We start from the raw sequence: 22,073 nt of genomic DNA, 5'->3' as shown, positions 1-22,073 counted from the left end.
TTTAAAAAACAAAATACTTATTTACAGCTAAATGAAATCTGATGGAAAGAACACCAATTTACAACAATTATTAACTCAGAAAACTATGAATAGAGTTTTGACAAGTTTACAAAATCATGACCTTTCACAAAAAGTTTAAGCAGACCACTAGTTTTTTTGGATTTTACAAAAAAATTTTGAAAAACGGAGTCGACGGCATCTTTAATTCATATTTTTAAACCATGTTTTTTAGCATGTTCTCTTTTTATTTTTTTAAAAAACAAAATATTTATTTTAAATTATTTGCAGCTAAAAGAATCTGATGGAAAGAACACCAATTTACAACAATTATTAACTCAGATAATAGAGTTTGACAAGTTTACAAAAATATGACCTTTCACAAAAAGTTTAAACAAACCACTAGTTTTTTGGATTTTACACAAAATTACAAAAATAAAAACCTATTTTCACAAATTCACTAAGTTAAGGGTAGATTTTTCATAATTTAACGAAAACAGGACCTTTCAAAAAAGTGTAGTATAACCCCCGAGAAATAATTATTTTTCAAGTTTATAAAATAAAAAAATTTGCGATGACACAGTTAATTTATTGCGAGTAAAGGAAATATTTAAAAATAATTATCCATTGTAAGACTCTCCTACAAAGAGAAATTATTCCCCATCTTAAAGTGTTAGTGTGGTTACTATAGTATGAAACATAGTTTCAGATGATCTGAGCATCATCTTTCTCAAATTCTCGTGACACTAATAACCGTAAGAGTTTCTAAACCAATAAATCAAAGCAATCACTGCAGTTCTAAAGCTCGAATTCAATCCATCTTCTAGGAATTAAAGGCATAACTATTCGTTCTGATTAACTGAATTTATACAGGAGTTAAAAATCGATATCGTCGGATCGAAGCATTCGTAGCTCAAGTAATCGATACCGAATCTAGGAACTAATTGTAACTAACTTGATTCGTAAAGTCTTCAACAATACTTTAGGTCAAGAGTTTATCGAAAGAAAGACAAGTATAGAATCATAAAATTATCTTCAACGCATCTTGATATCGTTGAATTTGCTTGCAAAAACGCATATATGTAAAATTCAATTTGAATTTTAAACACGATAAATTATAAAATAAGATTCCTTTTTAATTTAACAGTAGTTATTTATAATTAACAAACTGTTTTACTGTCATTTTTTATCATAGAAATAAGAAATAGACAAAATTTGAAAGCTTTAAATTAGGAGTCCAATTAAGAAATTTGAGTTCCTTAACAGACTCTTCACAAAACATTTTACTGTGAGAACAGAATTTTTTCAAATAATTTTACTGTAAAACGGACTTTCTACAAAATATTTTATCTTATTATAGAACACTTTACAATATTTTCAATTTAAAATTGGACTATTCACAGAATTCTTTTGAAGAATAGTCAATAATTCATAATTTTAAAACTTCACCTCCTTGAGAGACTTCGGAAAGAACCTGATTCTACTATGACTTTAGATTCAGAAAACTATGAAGACATTTTTCCTGAAACAACAAAACACTAAAAAAAGGATCTTTTAAAATAAGTGTTATCAAAATCTCAAAAGCAGGATTCTATTTTCACAAATTCATAAAATTAAGAGAGCATTTTTAACAATGTACAAAATCAGAATCATTCACAATTGCCCCCTGGTTAAACTGAAAATAAATAAATAAAAAATAAAAATAGCATCTTATTTCGTAAAAGAAGTTAATTCTCATGACAAAAGAATCAAATCATGTGAAGTTAAATAAACTAACATTATATTCTTATAACTAAAAGTTTAAAAATTTTATAATCCAAAAACAAACAAAATTCAATCGTATTATTTTATGGATTCATATTAAGAAAATAAGAATAATGACAAAAAAAATTATTGCTAAGTGATGAAATTTTCTTTTTCGCCGCAAGAAATTAATTTAATTCTTCGACTGCAAAATTTTTCTGAAATGTCATTTATTGGTTGAAGTTATAACTGAAAATAAAAATAACGCTAATGTTACCAATAACTTCCTAGAAATTGTCAATGTCCTAGGGTACAACACTTTCCCCTATTGTATGTGTGGGAGCCGTAGCGCGGAGTAGTAATGTATGCTATATGAATCAAAATCACAATATTCATTTAAAAACTTGTGCTTTCTATCTTATTAGTATTACCTTAGTTTATGAAAGTATAAATGCAAGTTGAATTTTTAAATGAATGAAAATAAAAATAGCGTGAAATAAGCCTAAACTATCCCACTCAATGCATCATTCTAAATTACTTTTAAAAAAACGAGAAAATTTTATTTCCAAATCAAATGTTAAACAAATGTTTTAAACTTAAGTTGCTTTTTAAATGAATTTTGGACATTCGCTGTAATATAAAATATATTATAGGTAAAATTCAACCTCGCATTTTGTTGATATCAGTAACATTTACGATCTGACAAAAAATTCATAAAATACATGTTTAATAGTCAAGATACAAACTCATACATTAGCATAAAATAGATATTTAGACTATTTGTCGAAAAAATATATTTTTACGTCACGCATCTTTTTTCATTCTCGAAGAAATAAATGTTTTTCCGAAAGATTACACTAAGTTACACTGACCTTCTATGACAAAATGCTTGTATATTATATTCGACATTTTTCATGGTATAGTCATTTGTACTGACTGTATTTTGTAAAAAGAAATTGTAAAGAAATGTATATATTCTATATGAAATCTCAAGATGTAAATGTAAAGTTTATCAAAGCAAAATGTTATATTTCTGAATATGTTCTAACAAAAAACTTAAAGTTTTTAAAATATACATTGAAGAGATAACATCGATTTTAAGAGGCCAAAAAGAGGCTTAGGTTTATTAGTCGTTTACGTTAGATTCGAAATGTAAGCTAATAAAATGCTTCAACCATAAAACTGTCAATTTATTTATTAAAGATTTATTATCTTCTTTCAAAAGAATTAGATAACGTTTATCTTATTTAAAATATATAATATTCGATTATATAGCTTTCCGATGCAGACATATTGTTGCTTCACATAAAACAATAACACCTTAGGTAAAATAAAACTAGGAAAGTTAAAAATTGCAAATATTAATTTTTGTTAAACAAACCATTAATAATTTTGGCTAAATTTTTTTATGAATTTTATTATTATTTGGTTGTAATGTCTTAATTTTAAACAACAGTTGTAATAAAACCAAGACTTTGCCGTGTTATGTGACGCAGTTGAAGTAAGAAAGATCACACTCATGGGTAGGAGAGATTGTTTATTAATAATAATTATGACTAAATCGTTAACAATAATAACTGCACTTAAATAAAATTGTAAAGGTTTTGTATACAAGTATCATAATACTAGAATAGTGAATATTTTAGCTTATTGATTAAAGAATCGGAAAAAGTGAAAGAATTTCATTTTCAACAAAAAAAAATAAAAGAATAAGAGAAATTAACTTTTGCTGAAATGGATTTTACACCCCTGAAAAGTTGCCATACTTTGTCAGCCACTTTTTTGGATACTCTGAACACTGCCTCTTAGCATAGGATCATTGCTTAATTTTTTTTTAAGTAAAAAACGCGCAAAATCTTCCGTACTGGTAAGAGAGATTGCTTGATTTTTAATTTAAAGATGACCGCTTTTAGAAAAAAACCACTGACATACGCACTATAAGCTGAAGTCCGTAGCTTATGAGAAATCTTTTAATTTTTAAATTTTTCATACTACTGGGATTCTATAAAAAAATTAAATGGAAAAACTATAAAAATTCAGACGCTTTGTTTTGGGGAAAAGAAAAACAAAACAAAAAATAGTTCTTATCCTACCTTTCGTAGCATAAAGCTTATTTATTCAAATACACAATAGAGTTTTGTTCTTGTAAAAACACCTGGAATTGCAGTAAACATACTTTTTTGTACTTTTTTCTCTGATCCTCCTTTTGTGCAATCATTTCTGGCTATTCATTATTCATTATTTATTTAAAGCTAAATAATATTACAGCTACTTATAGCTATTTCATTATTTATTTGAAAAAAAAATCAATGAAGATTTTGATTTATGCTTATGACAATTCTTTTTAAATTCGTTTTTTTGTTTCCTAATTTGTTTCTTAAAATAATAAACTTTATGCTTTTAAATAGTTTTCATTGAAACTGTAATTAAAGAAATTTTGATATCAGAAATGTTAATAATCTTAACAAAAAAATTTACAAACAAAGCTGAATCATATTAATAATTTCATATTTTTAAATATACGTTTAGAAGCAAATTCGCATTTCAGTTTTGAATTTCAAAATTTCAAAATATTATTAATAAGCATTATTTAATCTGATAACTTGCAATCAAAATGGACATAACGATTTACCTATAAAATTTTCCTTGTTTTCTTTTAAAAAAATTTAATGTGACTAAACAGTTTTGTAAAATTTTGTAACGATATTTGTTTTATTTCCTTAGTTTATTAAAGTATAAATGTAAATTAAATTTTTAAATGAATAAAAATCGCGTAAAATGAACACAAATTATCCCACTCAATACATTATTCAAAATTATTAAGGAAGCGAGAATAATAAATTTTTTTTCCAAATCACGTGTTAAACAAATGTTTTAAATGTGGATAAGCATTTTAGTCACAAAATTTAATAGCACTATAAGTTATTATACTAGCAATGAGAAAGCTCTTTTGATAAATTCTATTTAAAATGCGCAAAATATTTTCTTTTACTAGCTTACCCTTGTTAAAATCAAAATAACATTGAAATAATTTTTTGCGAGATATTGCTACGATAACCCACGAATCACTTCAAATTATGTAAACTAAAGTATGAATAAAAATTAAAGCTTTAAACAATTGAAAATGAAGACAGTCCGTGATTAACATACGGAATTCGTTATAATGTCATCGTTATTTTGATTATAGCTCACTCATAATAATTATTTTTAATACTCATGGCCTACTTTAGATCCAATTATTTTTCTAGCAGTAATAAATCAAAAGCGCATTTTCATTAAAATAAAGATAATGACTCAAATTGAAGTTTTTGAAGACCAAGGCAGGCGTTATCTGAGGATTAGCGGTGTGTTGTTTTCAACGCAGAACGACATTTTTTTTTTTTTTTTGTCATTAGCAAAACTGATAATCCTTTTCATTTTGCTATTTCCGTATTTGGCTGAACTTTGACCTGCGAGCTATTTAGTTAAAGTAATTCAATATGAATATGCTCTTGTTAAAAGGGAGAAAACTAATAATATTAACAAAATATTAAGTGCTCTTTTAGTATTTATAAAAGAACTTAATTTGATTTGAAAATATATATAGCTACAATTTACTTTCTTTAGACATGTAACAAATATTCAGCCACTATTTGGTATCGGCACTTTTGCCGAATATTCGGCTGGCCGAATGTTTGGTCAAATATTCGGCAAAGTATATTTTAGAAAAGTATTTACCGACAAAGTTTTCTTTTCTTAAAATATGAATAGATGTAATAGTTCTACACATATTTAAGTTCTAAAACTAGCAAATGTAGTTCTGAAAGACAAATGGAAAAGTGAAATTTGAGGAATTGAAACTGGATTGCTACATACTAAACGACGAATTTTGTACTGCAGATTTTTTTAATTATATTCACGTAAGAAAATTTCGTCGATTTTTCAACACTGTTTTAAGAATTGAGAATGGTTTTTATTTGTTTTGTTTTTGTGTTTTGTTTTGGCTGTTTTCTGTTTTTATTATAGCGCAGCATTTTAACGCAGCGTTTCTAATAGACTAATTCTTTTATGTACTTTTTTCATGTACGATAAGACAGGTAAACGGTAACACAGAAAAATGTAATTTTCAACGTTAAAGTTATATTTTAAGAACTAAGAACAATTTTTTTTTTCTATTTCACTTTTGCTTTTTTCTATAATCAGCGTTTATATTTTGATACAGCAGTTTTTAAAGAGCGTTTTTAATAAACTTTATTCTTTTATCATCATTCTTTTTCTAAAAATACGGCACTGTGAAAATTTGAATTGAGGTATTTTTAGAGTTGAATTTTACTTTTAAAAATTAGGAACACGGTTTTTTGGTTTTTATCTAGCTTTTTCTTTTTAATAAACTTTTGTTTTTATCGACATTTTTATTATGAACAGGGCACTTGAGAGGGATTCTATAAGACTTTATTCTTTTTCCCCTTTTTTTTCTTGAAAATACGGTAATTGGAAAATTGAGATGCTCAGCTTTAAAATTTTCCTTCAAAAATTAAGATAAATTTTTTCTGTTTCGTTTTTGTACATATTTTTTTAATGGCTTATATGGTACATATTTTTTTATGGTGACTTGTATGGTACATATTTTCAATGGCTTTTATGGTACATGTTTTTTTAATGCGCGGCTTTTTTAAAAACGTTTCTGATAGGCTATATCTCGTCTTAACTTTTTCATGGACGCTTATTTTCTCAGAAAATATTATTTTCAGCATTAAAGTTTTGTTTTAAGAATAAGGAGGATTTTTTTTCTATTTATCTTTCTTTTTTCAACGTTACAATTTTTTCAACGTTACAACTGCTGTTAGTCAGTTTTTATTTAACTTAATTAAAATAACTGAGTTTTGATTATTTTTCAATAAAAAGACTAAACTTATTTATAAATAAAAAAAATAATATATATTAATGCTTTTTCTTAAAAAAAATATTGCTATTCGGCCTATTTCTTAGGCCGAAAATTCGGCACTCGGCCAAATCACTATTCGTTACATACCTACTTTTTTCATGGTTAAGACACATTCAAGACTGTGATTAAGAGATGGTTAGTTCGGAGATTGCTCAGAGTGGCTAAAATTTAGAAAGGGGAAAAAAATTTAAATTTAAGAGTTAGAACAATTTGTGAAGATTAGTATTTTTCAAATTTTTATGTGATCACAACTATGTTTGTATTTTGAAAATTGAGTTATCTAGTAAGAATATTCTTCATTGTTACATGCGTACAAATTTGAATAATTTACCTTTAAAAAAAATTCTTTTTGTGTCACTTCCTTCTTTTAAAATTTCGGCTTGATTCATTTCAAGAAATTTGAAAATGTAACTAAAAGATTCCGGTTCACCTAGGGCTGCTAAAACCATAAGTACAGTACTGGACACAGTCAGGTAAATCTGTTATAACTGTTAATAAATTATAGTAATCACGGATACTTGACACTTCCCAAAAATTAGTCTTAGAACCAGTCTTTTCTCCTTTTTAGGATATTTATAGTCCTGATTAGGCATCAAAAACTGTTATATACAGTGAACCGGGGTTAATTTGACCCAAAAGTACACAGAGAAAAAAACAATTTTGGTTAAATTATTGTACTGTATGGTAATCACATTTCTGGTAAAAAAAAATTAAAAACCACTATAACACTGATAATAAATTAGAAATATACGGTATTTAAGCCATTCGTTTGGTAATTTTTTCAGTTCATATGGTAACGGTTTATTGGAAATTTTGGTTTTCAAAATTATAATTCTCTTTATCACACATCTAGTAAAGAATACAGAACTAAAAAAGTAAGCTTAACCGAATACGCCAATGCTCGAAGGTATGTTATGTTTTTTGGACTTTCTCTAAGGCATCATGATAAAAGTACCGAATTTTACATTTATTAAATTTTATCACACATTATAGAAAGATATTTTTTGTTACCAAATTCAAGAGCAAAGCGCTTCGGTAAAAATTACCTAGCTTTTTTGTGTTTCGATGGAACTGGAAACACGGTAAATGTAACTATATTCTTATAGTTTTGTCCATACTTTTCTCAGTTTAAGGGGAGAAAAAAATTTTGTTACGGCAGGCGTCATAGTGGGCCAAATAAAAAATCAGGTCAACATTTTTCAAAAAAAAAAGAACAGTATATTTTTTGGAGCAGTATATTATACTACTTTAAGAAATTGAAAAAGGAGCAAGTAACAAACTAAAAAAAATTATAATTTGCCCTACTTTACATGAGTATAATAAAGGTATTTTATTAAAAAATATCATTCATTATATTTATTGAAAAATATCACAATATAAAGACATTTTATAAATGAGTATAATGAAGGCATTTTATCGCAAATTTTATTGAAAAATGTACTATTTTTAATTTCAGAATTACTTCGTCTAAAACAGAAAGTTTTAACAGTATCCTGTATAACACAAAGCAACTCAAAAAAAGTTTGATATCAATATAGCGAAATTTTTTTTATACTCTAGCATTAAAAAAAACAATATCAGTGAGCATTCACATATACCAATATTTAATTAAAATTTGCCGCATTTCTGAACTCCCTTTAAATAAAATTCATTATTTTTATAGTAAATTATTAATTATTTTTATAAGGATGTTTTAAATAAAAATTTTAAAAACAATGCAATTTCTATACGTTACGCAGCTTTGGATATGACTTCTTCGCCTCTATATAGCACCTTTTCTGTCCAAAGTCTTGTCCAGTTAGGGTTTTTTTGGTAAGAGTCAATGTGTCCTTAAGACTAAGACGTTTGTAAACCATGCACATTTTGCACAGATACGCATGTGAGTAAAATAAATTTCAGCACACTTTAATTGACGTTTCTTTCAACAGTTTTTTTCATACTGACATTGTGAACAAGATAAATTTCTCCATTTTCAAAATATTTGATTCAAACACTTTACAGCATATTTACAACTACTGCAATTTTTGTTGATTTTTTTTATCTCGTTTGTAGATTTTGATTTAAGTAAATGTTCACAGTTAAGAAAATTATTTAAAAATCAGAGTTCATAATTTAATTAACCAAAATTATAAACACATGAGCAAAATAGAAAATACGAATATAGTTTTTAAACTTTCAGTAAAGTAATTCAATAAAATAGGAATCGCAAATAAAATTTATGTGAAAATGTGGAGTGCGAGCTCAACAACGCACTAAAGAAATTCATAAATCGCAACTTAAAGTTGTGCGAAAACATAAACATAGCACAACATTATTGAAATTTACTATAACAGAAACCGCAAAGGTTATTTAGGAGCATGGTTCATTAGTTATGGTGATTACGGATCTTTCTCTATAAAATTTTACAGAAGTCAGCGAGATTCTAAGAAAAAAGAGTATTATTACAATTGAATATATTAATATTTTAGTTGAATGTCTGCAAGTTAATTAACTAAACAAAACTAGCACTTAGCTTCTTGCAACACAAATAAAAATATCAACCAAACTACTGATAAAATCAAACAATGTTACCATTTAAACATTTTCAGCTCTTCTAATTTTTAACTTTATAAATAAGACTAACGTCTGTACTCAACAAAAACAATATTTTATTCAAAATAATTTAAAAATTTAAAAATAGTAAAATGATCAATGGTTTAAGCCACTCTAGGATATTAGATTAGGAAAATTGTTATTTATTTTTTTTTTCTCTTTGAAGGTGCCTTAACACTTTAAAATTATGCACAGTGTGCCAAAAAAAAAGACCACTCTGAATAACTTTTGAGTTAATGATCAGGTCTTCACGTTCTATGACACATTCCTAATGGTTCCAGGGAGTAATCTTAAATATGCTGAAAACTGAAGCAGAATATATTTTAAGTTACGAAATCAAACACAAAACGTACTTTTTCTGAATACTATTGATATATCCTGATTAGAATTGTTATTATCTACCTAAGAAAATCCGCATAAAATATGATTTTGGTTTTCCTTGTTAAAATAGTGTAAATTTAAAAATATTCAACTTAAACTCATTAACTACATTTTAATGAACAGAATTTCTTGCATTTATTTAACTTGTAAAATTATTCAAGGGGTAGTCGATAACGAAAATCGATTTTAAAGTCAACATTTAATGCATGCCGACCAGGTGGCCGAGTAGTTAGCGTGCCTGACTGCGGAGTCGATGGTTGCGGGTTCGAATCCCGCGCAGGGCATGGATGCTTCGTTCTCTCTCTCTCTCTCTCTCTCTCTCTCTCTGTGTTCTATGTCCTTTCTTCTGTGTGATTGTGTGAATGTAACCCGCCCTACCGGGTTTGTGGTTGTTTGACGTGGGAGACGCTACTCCACCGTCGTGGATTAGTCATAGGTGCTTACTGGGTAATGATAAGAAAGTAGCAATTCTGGTATTTCTAAGGCCAATGGGAAATAAACGGAAGTGCCCGCCATTAACCAAAAAAATAATAAAAAAAGTTAAAAAAATAATAAAAACTTTTAATGCATAATTTTTGTTTATGTTAACTCAATTTGAGAATTAATGAACAGATAATCTTATGCCTGTTTAAGATTGAGCCGTCCAGAGTAAAGAGTTGCTAAATTCGTTTTTGGAAGGAAACAAATGTTTCATGTTTCTAAAGAGAAGCTAAAGAGAAAAATGAACATGTTTCTCTTTAGCTTCAATAAAAACAAACGATCGTTTCAATTTTCATTAGCAGAATATTTTATAATTTTATAATTGTCGTTGAACAGCCGACCCAATTTTTGAGTTTACGGCTATTAATGTTTAACTACGTAGCCTTCTAATTTTGAACCCAATCCAGAAGACAAGAGAACTCCTGAATCAAGTATTGGAAGAAATTTGCCTTCGTGGAGGACTTTTTGATGGAACTAACCCGCATTTGCGTTACATGGAGAGGAAGACGACGAGAACCTACCACGATTAGCCTGACGGCAAGAGAACTCTGACTCCTGCTCCGTCCACCACTGAAGATATTTCGCGTCAGCACTGTGGTCGGTTCAAGCCGGATGCGGAATTCGTATCGAACCCGGTTCACCTCATTGGAAGGCGAGCGGTCTATCCTCTGAGCCATCGCAGCTCTTAGCGGAATATTGTAATTTTTTAAAAGAAAATACTATGAAAAACACGATTTGCAATGATGTAGCTAAGACATTTTCCGTGTTAAACTTAAGCCAGGCATGTCATAATAATCATCTAGATTTATGCAGTTATAAAAAATAAGGTAACTCGTTTTTTTCTTTTTTTTAAATATTTTCTTAAAATCTGCAGAGCATCAAATTCTTCGTATGTTTTTACCATTTATGTAACAACACTAATTAAATTGTAAAATTTAAATGAAGTATGAAAATTCAAAATGAAAGAAAAAAATCTAAAATTTTAAATTTATTATTTACTTTTTAAAATTCAAATTTGTTGTAGATTACAATTAATTCACTTCTAATTCTAATAAAAACTATTGTAATTTAAAATGCATTTAGAGTTGGGTAAATAAAAGAGGGGAAAGGGCTCCCAAAATGTTTAGCCCAGAACCCTATGGCCAGAATATAATTTTATCATATTTCTGATTTAAAATTTAAATCAAACTTAACCATGCTTAAACATGAAGTGCGACAACCTTAAGCTATTTTCTTTAACACGTTGAAAAGACACCTGTGTTTATTTTGGAAAAGGCAATCAAACTGCGCCAGACTTAAGAGATAAAATGGGCAGCCCGTCACAAGTTAGGTTAAAGTAATTTTCGGGTTCAGGATTATAATGAAATTTTAATATCAACCTACTTTCAAACTAAACTAATATATTTTGTAAAAATCCGTTTAGATCAGTTACTGTGGGTAGAACATGTGTTAACAGCTTTTTTTAGTGACCACATTAGGCCAACTTTGGCCCGCTAAAACAAAAAATATTATTTTAAAAATTCCTTCATGTTCCATTTATTTTTTTATATGGTTCTACCTAGTAAATTGCAAAGGCGACACTTAGAATTGAGATCAGTTAGAAAAACTATAAAAAGTGACTTGTATATGGTGTCTGGTGTGTGTATATAGTAATATGGTGTGTCCAGTGGTCTCTACGAATTTTACATACCCTTATACCACAATGAAGTTTAGAATCATATAGATTAATGATTCCTTTAAAAATATTTTAATTACCTTTTTTTCATTAATCACCAATAATTATGTAGCAATCATCATTTTTGTCACTTGTCAAAAAGAAAAGACTTTATTTGCCCCATAGAACTGGAGATAAAAAAAAGTCGACGCGTTTCGGTCGCTCAAAACAAGGACCCTATTCTCTAGACTCATCACATGTCAAGGCTCATTCACGTGCAGTGGGATCTTGAGAATGATCGCTTTTTTTGAGAGCTCGAAATGTATTAACTTTTTCAACATTTGAAGCAAATGAAGTTTTTCATTGACAAGTATATCCTACCTGAGAATCATTATTCATTTCATTAATTTGGCCTCGATAAATAAATTTAAACTCAAAAAATGTCTGTTGGTCTAAAAGTCGAGTTGTTATTTTTCGTGCCTGGACCCCTATAGAAAAGCCTTAACTCTTCACTCTCAGATATCAATATTTCCGCTCTCTTACGGTCAAATTCGCATTTTGGTTGCCTTACTGCTAGTCCTAATTACCGCACCGGCCAACTTGATTTGGGTGCTCCAAATATCATTAAATATTTTGAAAATTAAAGAATTGAAAAAAAATTTGGAATTAAAATTATTAAAAATTTATAAGTTTTCAATCAAAAGGAAGAACAATCAAACCATAAAGCAATTAATCAGACATAAAATAAAATATTTCTCACGATATTTATCACGACAATTATAATGATCATAGCACTGTTTCGTATTACATTATTACAAAATTTTAAATTAATTGAAATTCCTTTTGTAACTTTTTTTACAAAAGGAACACAACTAGATCTGGGTGCTCCAAACATCATTAAATATTTTGAAAATTAAAAATATAAAATAAAATATTATTCACGACAATTATAATGATTATCGCAGTGTTTCGTATTACATAATTACAAAACTTTAAATTAATTAAAATTCCTCTTTTTTACAAAAAGAATACCACTAGACCTGGGTGATCTAAACATCATTAAATATTTTGAAAATTAAAGTGAAATTTTAGAATTGAAATTATTAAAAAATTATAAATTATCAATCAGAAGAAAGAACAATCAAACCATAGAACAATCAATTAAACCTAAAATAAAACATTTTTCACGATGATTTCTACGATAACTATCACGATATAATTACGACAATTATAATGGTCATAGAATTGTTTCGTATTACATTTTTAGTAAAATTTTAAATTAATTGAAATTCCTTTTGTAATTTTTTTTCTTTTGATTAATGAAAACCATTGTAACAAAAATTATCGATTGTGTAATTGCAATTATTATATAAAAATTAAATAAATATAAATTAATTAATGTGATATATTTAAGCGATGTGATATAGTAAAGGGTCCAAAAATTATAGTTGACATTGACCCTCATCTTTTGAGTTGGTTTCTACTTTTACGATCTAATGCACATTTGTCAATTGCTACTATGTGCGTGTTATAATGAACTTCATTACTTTTTCAAATTTTTTCCCCTTTCATTTTTAAGTTATTTCTTTCTTAATGATGATTTTTCTAAAACTCTTTACATTCATTTAGTTGTTTGGCTTTATAATGATTTTTTTTTCGAACTTATTTTTGCATTTATCGATTGCTTAACTTTATGAATTTCATTATTTTTAAATTCATTGTGACATTATTTATTTGTTTTGCTTTATAAGTTGTTTAATTTTTTAAGCTTAATTTGACATTTCTTAACTGTTTACTTTATGATAAATTGCAATATTTTAACTTATTTATTGCTTAGCTTTATAATGATTTATTTCATTATTTAAACTTATTATAATTTTTTCAATCGTTTCGCTTTATGACTTTAAAAAATTTAAACCCCTTTCCACATTTCTTTATTGTTTCGCTTTGTGATGAATTTTATTACTTTAAAAATTTGTTTCTGTTTTTCTCGCTTTATAATGAATTTTTTTAAACTTATTTTCACATTTTTTTTAAAAAAAAAACTTATGCTAAATTACTATTATCTACGTGTATAGAATTCAAAACAAAGTTTGATCTAGGACGCCAAATTTCGAAACTAAGCTCGACACTTAGCGTTTAGAAGGAAAATTAAACGCAAATAAGAAAACTCAATTTCTTACACCCCATCCAATACTATGAATAAATAAATCCTTAAAATATCATAATTTAAGAAAGTTGTAAACAAAAAGAAGCGCAAAAAAACTTTTAAAAGTAGGAAGAAAAGGCGGGAATGCGCACCGGTCGAAACAAAAGTAAGAGAGAAAAAAAAGAGAAAAGCACATGGAGAACTTACCGTTGTGGCAGAGTTTGGAGATGAAGAGCAAACTTGGTCAACGTCAACCATCTCTATGCGGCTCCCACTTTCCAAGACAAGCTCTTCTTTCTTTTTCCCCATCTAACTCATCTGCGCAGCTATCACAGGAGGTGGTTTTCTACGCTTCTCTTCCGCCTATCCGCGATCACTTCACCTGTGTCACGTGATGTTTTGGTCGCGTGCCAACTTTCAGCTAACTTCTCTAAATCTCTTTTTATCTTCAACCTCTCTTTGGATCATCTCGCGGCGGGACAATCCAGAGAAGATGCGCGCGGAGTAAACAACTGTGGGGAGACTTTTATGAGATTAATTTCTGGAGGATGGGGAGATTTGGTGCAACTTTTGAGCATCGATCATAATTAATATTGCGGATTGTTAACTCGATGACTTTGAAACAAGAAATTAATCCTTCGCGCTTTTCTGAAAGTGAGTGCTAATTTGAAGAGGTCGTGTACAGCGCTCGAAATAAAATTAAAAACAAAGCAATTCGATTTTTTTTTATCAATTAATTAAATTTTCGCTTATTGAAAAGGTTAATAAGAGGATTTATAAGTAAATTTGGTGTGAAAGGTAGGCTTAAAAGAAATGCACCAAAATATGTAAATTATCTGTCACATAACCGCTCCTAGTAATATACAAAATACGAGTATCAACGAATTAGGTACATAGTTTTGCAAAAAAGTATCGTTAAGACGAAAAAGTTCCCAAAAGAAAGTTTCGATACTATCGAAACAAAGAATGAATAAAATTAAAAATCATCATTTTCAAACAAAGTATTGATCCTAATCTTCGAAAAAATTTCAAAGGGAAACTAATGATACAACTGATACTTTCAAAACTAAGTAATGGGATCTTAAGAAAATACTGATACTTTCGAATCAAATTATGAATACTTATTTTAAAAAATTTCAAGAGTAAAGTATTATTACTTAGCTCTGAAAATGTTTCAAAGAAGAGTATAGATACTCATCTTTGAAGATTTTTAAACTTATATAATACTTACCTTTGATCTCAAGATATTTAAAAAAAAAAAAAGTATATACTCATATAATTTATGGTTACTTATTTTGAAGAATTTCTAAAAGAAAAGTACTGATACTAATCATCGAAATAGTTACAAAAGTGTGCTGATACTTATCTTCGAAAATCTTCAAAATAAAAGTATCGATACTTATATTCAAAAAAAATATATTCTTTAAGAAAATTATTGATATCACCGATACTATCAAAACGACTCAACAATACAATCGAAACAAAGTATCATTAATCATAGCAGAGTATCTATCCTATTCGATACTTTATATTACCATTACTAAATTTTGATTCATGTTGTTACTTATAGTATGGATGGTAATATATCATTACTGATATTGATTGTGTTTTAGTAAATCCTATGTGCCAGTTCAGATAATTATATAAATAACTGCCGTTGACAATAGCAACAATTCAATAAAATCATATCCTAAAAAAGTTGAATTTAGCTATTATGAAACAATTAAACCATAATTCAAGTACTTAATTATAACAAGAAACTATGTTGCAACTATATTTGACTTAGCGCTGGGATAAATGCAAAATAAAATCATCAAGTTTTGAAAAAATTACGTACCAATAGTAATTCGGTGCGCTCGCAATTCGTACGTATTAATTTAGTTCGGCTATTAAAATAATAAAATTTTAATAGGCGAATTAAAAATTCTATTATTTATTTTCTTTCCTATGATCGCTGTTAATAACCCTATGCCACTTGTTAAAACGTAAAATTAAGGATGCTCGCTTTTTTATCGACATGCTCAGGTCAAAAAGAAACTAGAAAATTCCGTACTATCATAACCGAATTAAAATTTCTATTGTTCATTTTTCCCTAACTTCGTTATGACTCAAGATTAGTCATGATTAAATCTATGTCACTTGCTAAAACGTAGAATTAAGGATCATCGCGTCACCTTCTGAAATTGTAGTAATGTAATTACTTACCGTTAAACTTGTATTAAAATCGGCTTTTAGCAAAAAGGAGCTGTAAATAACCGAATCAAAATTTCAAATAGTGTCTTTCCTAACTTCCGCATTGATTAATCTTTAGTCACTAATAAAAACGCAGAATTACAGATGGTCCTGTAGAATTTCCATTAATATTTAATTGTGTGTAAAAACAGATTTTAACTTTTTACGGTATAATGTATACAATTCACAATTAGAAATAAAATTCACAGTTGTAGTATTCACAATTAGAAATTTTAAAAAAATTGGACACAGTTTTGTAGTACGGAAATTCATTTTTCAATACTTCAATAAATAAAGATGGACTTTCGTAATGTCAGTTTATTAGGAGTTCCTTCCTCTCCCGGCCGAACTCAACTGTCGAAGGGGTGGAGACGGGAAGGGAAAATTCAAAATATGCTTTTAATCCACTTTATTTAATTTTTATAAATAAACTGATGATAGATATTTACCCTGTTTGGCAGTATCTTGCGATAAATGTAAAATACAAATCCACCACCAAATCTCAATTTAAGATATAAAGCGTGCGATATTTTGGATTCTCTATCAATTTTTTTTGACGAAATTATGCCAATACAATTCTGCAATCAACAGTTTTTGATAGGTAATTGAATAGTATACAGTTGCTTGCTTTCAGATTTTTGATAAGTATCTTTTTTTTAATGCAAATGAAGTCAAAAGAATATTTTAGTGTCATTCAAATCTGTTTACCTCAATATAAATTGTAATAAAATTCGATTTTAGAAAACTTAAAACCAGAAAACCGTATAGTTTTAATAATAAATAACTAAAAACCGCAAATCGCATCATTTCATTGTTTTAAAGTTTTGAGGAAAAATTCATGGAAGTTCTGAAAATCATCAAAGTGCTATTTCACCGAATCAAATAAAGCGAACCCTTTATTTTGTGTCTTTTTTTGAAAGGTACTGTGCTGTCTAATAATACTATATCATCTCAAAAGTTTGTTTAGTATTATAAAAAAAATTTCAAGAAAACACAAATAAAAAATTTTACTTAAACTCCAAGATGGCTGAGATAGAAATAATGTTTCTGAAAATGGTTTTTCCTTGTTCCATAAAAAGTATGCTGAAACATAATTTTATCCAAACCAGGTCAAATAAAACTGAGTATATACAGAAATAATGGGGAAAAAAATTTCAAATAGAACATTTATTTAAAGCACTGATGAAGATGGAACTTGATTCAATTGTATATTTTCAGAATGCATACTCTTTTTACGTTCTTTTTTAAATGGAAAATTTATTTATACATACCTACTAGCTTTAAAATTTTTCGGAAATTAAAAACCGTTGACACAGAATAGTTTCTTTGTCAAAGAATATCTAGATTAAATCTTATATTATTCAGCATCATCAAATTATGAGAGAAAATTAGAAAACGATTTTTTTTAAAACGTTATTTACAAAATCACTTGCTATTAAAATTATTTCGTGCATTTTATTTATTTACCTTAATTAATTCTTTTACTTTCTTCAGCTTTTATCTCGTTTTTAAATCGTTTTTTAATATTTTAAACTGTTTTTTTTAATTAATATTTCGCAGGCGTCTGCCGAGATGTTACATCACGTGATTCCGATATGTCTATTGGACACAGAATATTTGAGAAATCCAGTAAGAAATGTGTGATTTGAGTTCATTTTTTTCTTTTTTTACGACATTTGCCACACTTTTTGTAACGTTTAAATGGTTTGCCATTATTGCCTTCTTTGTCATTAGATTAACTCTGACCATGAGAAGAAGCATAAAATGTGTAAAACGTTGTGCGACTTGTGACGAACTTTTTAAAAATTTACGAACGGTTGCCAAAGTAGGTATCGCCGTTAGATTTTAGTCTACCTTTTTTTGCATTTAAACACTTTCAGATAATCAGAAACTAATAAAGATAGAATTAAATGCATGTATTTGGTGCGCTTTTATTCAATTTTTTAAATGTGTATGTCTAATTCAAACTCATTTAATTACAGGAACAGGTAGGCAGATCTGCATTTCATAAAATGAATGGTTTATGGTTTCATATATTTTAATCACTGGAGCTTCATCTATATTGTTTATTCAAGCAACAAGTTTTACCCTAGTCGAAATCAAATTTTCCAAGTTGTGTAAAACCAAGTACCCAATTATATCTGACTGAAAAAGTTTCGATACTACCAGACAGCGGCATTTTAAATAAAAAAAAGTAGAATTTTTTTTTAATGTGGTGTTGAGACCGTTTTAACAATTTGGAATAATAGCTGAAAAATTGCCTCTTTAGGAGTTGAACGTAACTAAAAAAAATTTAAAAACACTCGAAAATACAGAATTAATGTAACGAAATAAATCAAATAATTTTTATAATCGAATTTTTAAAAGCAAACAAAGAACCTAGTACTCTGTTTTTCTTTCATCATCAAATAGCATGGAGTCTCTCTGCAACTAGTTTCATGGGTTTTCTGACAAATAACAGCTTCTTAATAATTGCTTGCTCAACAGTCTTTTTACAAATTGTTTATTTTCACAGGGATAAACTATGACTAAATAGAAACACTTCTTCAATCTTGTTAACATTACAACCAACGTCCCTGATTATTTACAAAGCACTCAAATTTCGATAATTTGACTTCTTCGTCGAAATGCTTTTAGATCATGAATGATTAAAGTTACCCCGGTTTGCAAAGTAACCCCAGTTGACGGTATATCTATTGTATGTAGATGAGTGTCAAATTATCCCCTTGAAAAATTTCTTATAAGTGCATACTGTAAAATTACGCAAGGAAAAAAAAACTTTTTTTTACATTTCTCAGAAGAATTTCACTCCCTAAAATGTTCAATACTACTTTATTAACACAGTAAACAACAAACTAAAAATAATGTATCTTAAATTTAATTTAGTAATTTGGTAACGAAATTAGTAACTAGAATTATGTCACAAGAAATACATGGACTAAACTCATCAAAAACACTTAATAACATTAAACTCTCTTTTGCTATCATTAATCCTATTACTGTGGTAAACTTAAAAAAAGACAATTAAAATTAATAATAGTTTTTATATTTTTGAGCAGAATAATTTGCTTATTTATTTTAGCTTTTTTTCACAAACAATGGATCTATCGAAGGCAATTAATATGCTGGTAATTATTTAAACCTTCTAGGAGAAAACATGTTAATTAAAGATGTTCGTGACATATGATTTAAATAAAGGGAATGTCTATTAGCTGCAGTAAGAATTAGTTTTAAGGAGGATTCGATTCTGACTAAATTATGTTCCTATTACTTTGTAATCTACGTTATTATAATAATAATTATGTTATGATACCACCCTAAATTTTTCCACACAATGAATATTTTTTTTTTTTTTTATTTTCTAAAAGCTTATAAAAAAATGTAAAATACGATGCTTTAAAGTTTATTTGAAATTTGAAATATTGAAGAAGTTACTTATCCAAAGTTGGTAGCTGATATGTTCGACTCACTCCGGACTTTTCTTAGATCCCCGACTCCGACTCATACTTTTTTTATTTTGTTTTATAACCGGCGCTGAACAGCCAATCCCATTTTTAAGTTTACGATTGAAAATTTTCAACTCCTTAGCCTTGTAAATTTAATCCTAATTTTACCCGTCTAACTGAATATTATTTTTCATAGTATTTTGAATCAAATTTTTATGTCTTCTGCAAATTTGTCTACCAGCACTATAGAGTTACGTTACATTCATTTGCATTTTTCTCAACTATATTTCTGTTTCTTTGTTTTTGATTTAAATTTTATTTGATGAGAATATAAGTAATCGCATTCTCTACATTGAAAGTTTTTTTTTCTACTTTTATTCGTAAACTTTTTGTAAGTTAAGAAAAAAATATTCATTTTTCCTAAAAAAAATATAATAAATTGTGAAGTTAATAATAATTCAGCTAATAAAAATTGTATATCGCAAAAATATATCCCACACTTTTTAAAGGGCAAGGATGTGGTACATGGGAAGATTTAAAAATTGACATCTTCTGTTAATTCACCCAAAATTATCCTTTATCCTTTAATGATCTACTTTCTGCCTGGAAACCAGATATTTTTTCTCAGCGAGTTTAAAAATTAGACTCAAATTTTGTCAATAGATGGCACTACAAACTTAAGAATACTGCAGAACAATAGTTTCAAAATAACTATCATTTGCAGCCACAAAGTGGCGCATTATGAGGACAGAATTTACATGAGTCCATGCAAAGATTTTTAGCTGGGATGGTCTGACACACAACAGAAAACATTGTTACATAGTTTCTTCCAGTCAACAGTGCCATCTGTTGATGAATTTTGTAAATAGTTTTGAAACTTGGATACAATCATCTAGTTTCTGTAGAAGAGCGAAGCTGTTCGAATATTTCTCTTTTCATATTCCTTCTCTTTTCATATTTCGAACTTTGTATATAATAAAAAATAATGGGAAGTAAAAGTGTATATGATGATATGATTTATGAAATAAGAGCGTCAAAGTAAGATGCTTTTTAGCTAGTTTTCCTTTTACTTTTTTTAGGTAGGCAGGTATTTTATTTACGTCGCACTAGCGCTGCTCAATGGGCTATTGGCGACGGTCTGAGAAACATCCCTTAGGATAATACGAAGACATGCCATCTCAATTTTGATCCTCTGTAGAAGGGATGGCTCCTTTGCTTTGGCAGTCCGACGACCTGCATCCGAAGTCGAGCACAGTAGAAATGTTCAACGAGGACCGATACCGAGCACCCTCAGTCTCTACGCAGGCTGATCAAAGTGGTAACCCACCGCAGCCAGTGATGCTTGACTTCAGTGTTCTACTGGGAACCGTGTCTTTATGATCAGTCCACTGCATTATACTTTTTTTTCTTTTTTTAGAAAAATATTCTTAAAATACTTATACAAATAAAAAAATTTAACTTTTTATAACTACGTAGTAATCATTCTCTTTAAAGGGACGCTTCAAAGAAAATTAAAATATCCATGGTTTTCTGTCGATTTTCATTGTTATTCATTTATTTAGTCATTTATTTATGTTCTTTTTCATTTTAATTTCAAAAATTATTTATTAATTATGATCTATAAGAAAACTTCATTTGCTTCGAAAGTACTTAATGTGGAAAAAGTCAACATGTTACGAACGCTTAAAACAAGACGCTTTGCATTTTCTTTTCTTAAATCTGATCTTCTTTTCATCATTCCTTCCTGGTGGGCAATGAGAATAAGCGCTTTGAAGGTATTAAATACTCTTAAAGCAAATAAAGTTCTGCATTTGAAAATATGTCTTACCACTTCAATTTCTTGGGATTATTCATTTCATATGATATTTGAAATCGATTTTTAATATTTATTTCGAGCAAGAAAAATTATTTAAAAAACTAATAGGAATTTAACTTTTACTAACCCTTTGACACAGAAGGGATATCGGTGTCCCTTTTATATATATTTTTTCTGTGGCTCTAATTATAAGCAAAATTATATTTTGTATTTTTAATTACAAAAACCAGTCTAATAGTTACTAAAAAATTCTGTTAGATCATCGGAATAATATTTGTAATGAAATTATAAATTCAAGAAAAAGTACTTTGAAATTTCTTTTTTTATTCGTATTCGAAAATTTATCACTAATTGATTTTGCAAAATAAAGAAATTTCAGTGATGAATAACTTTTCTCATTGATCTAAATTGCACTTATTGACTGATTGCACTTATTTGCACTACAAATAAGTGCAAATTTGAAAAATTAATGTTTGGAAATGAGCCGAATTTGGAAGATTTTACTTTAAACACTGAAAAAGACACCGGTATACAATATTTCATAACCCCAAATTATTAAAATGCTATATATATAGTATTTTCCCTTATTTTGACCAAAATTAATACAAAGTAATGAAAAGAGTATCTAAAATATGTTTAGTAAAAACATTACGTAAAAA

The 22,073-nt window shown here is 28.1% G+C and overlaps 1 protein-coding gene across 5 annotated transcripts in view; it reads right to left on the bottom strand.

Moving 5' to 3' along the window:
* The window catches only part of LOC107446663 (forkhead box protein P1), a 238,312-nt gene extending 224,059 nt beyond the window's left edge, over nt 1-14,253 (bottom strand). For 2 of the 5 annotated variants that reach the window (XM_016061360.4, XM_071187439.2), the window contains exon 1: nt 14,128-14,253. In XM_016061360.4, coding sequence (XP_015916846.1) covers nt 14,128-14,229 — 102 coding nt within the window. In that variant the 5' untranslated portion in view covers nt 14,230-14,253. The remainder of the gene's footprint in view (nt 1-14,127) is intronic. The other 3 variants (XM_016061362.4, XM_071187441.2, XM_087155467.1) reach the window with 2 other exon arrangements.
* Nucleotides 14,254-22,073: the final 7,820 nt, after the last annotated feature.

This window comes from Parasteatoda tepidariorum, chromosome 11 (assembly GCF_982258835.1).
Source record: "Parasteatoda tepidariorum strain Cologne lab strain chromosome 11, Ptep-v5.0, whole genome shotgun sequence".
Classification (NCBI taxonomy): domain Eukaryota; kingdom Metazoa; phylum Arthropoda; class Arachnida; order Araneae; family Theridiidae; genus Parasteatoda; species Parasteatoda tepidariorum.
This window is presented reverse-complemented; position numbering and strand designations above follow the sequence as displayed.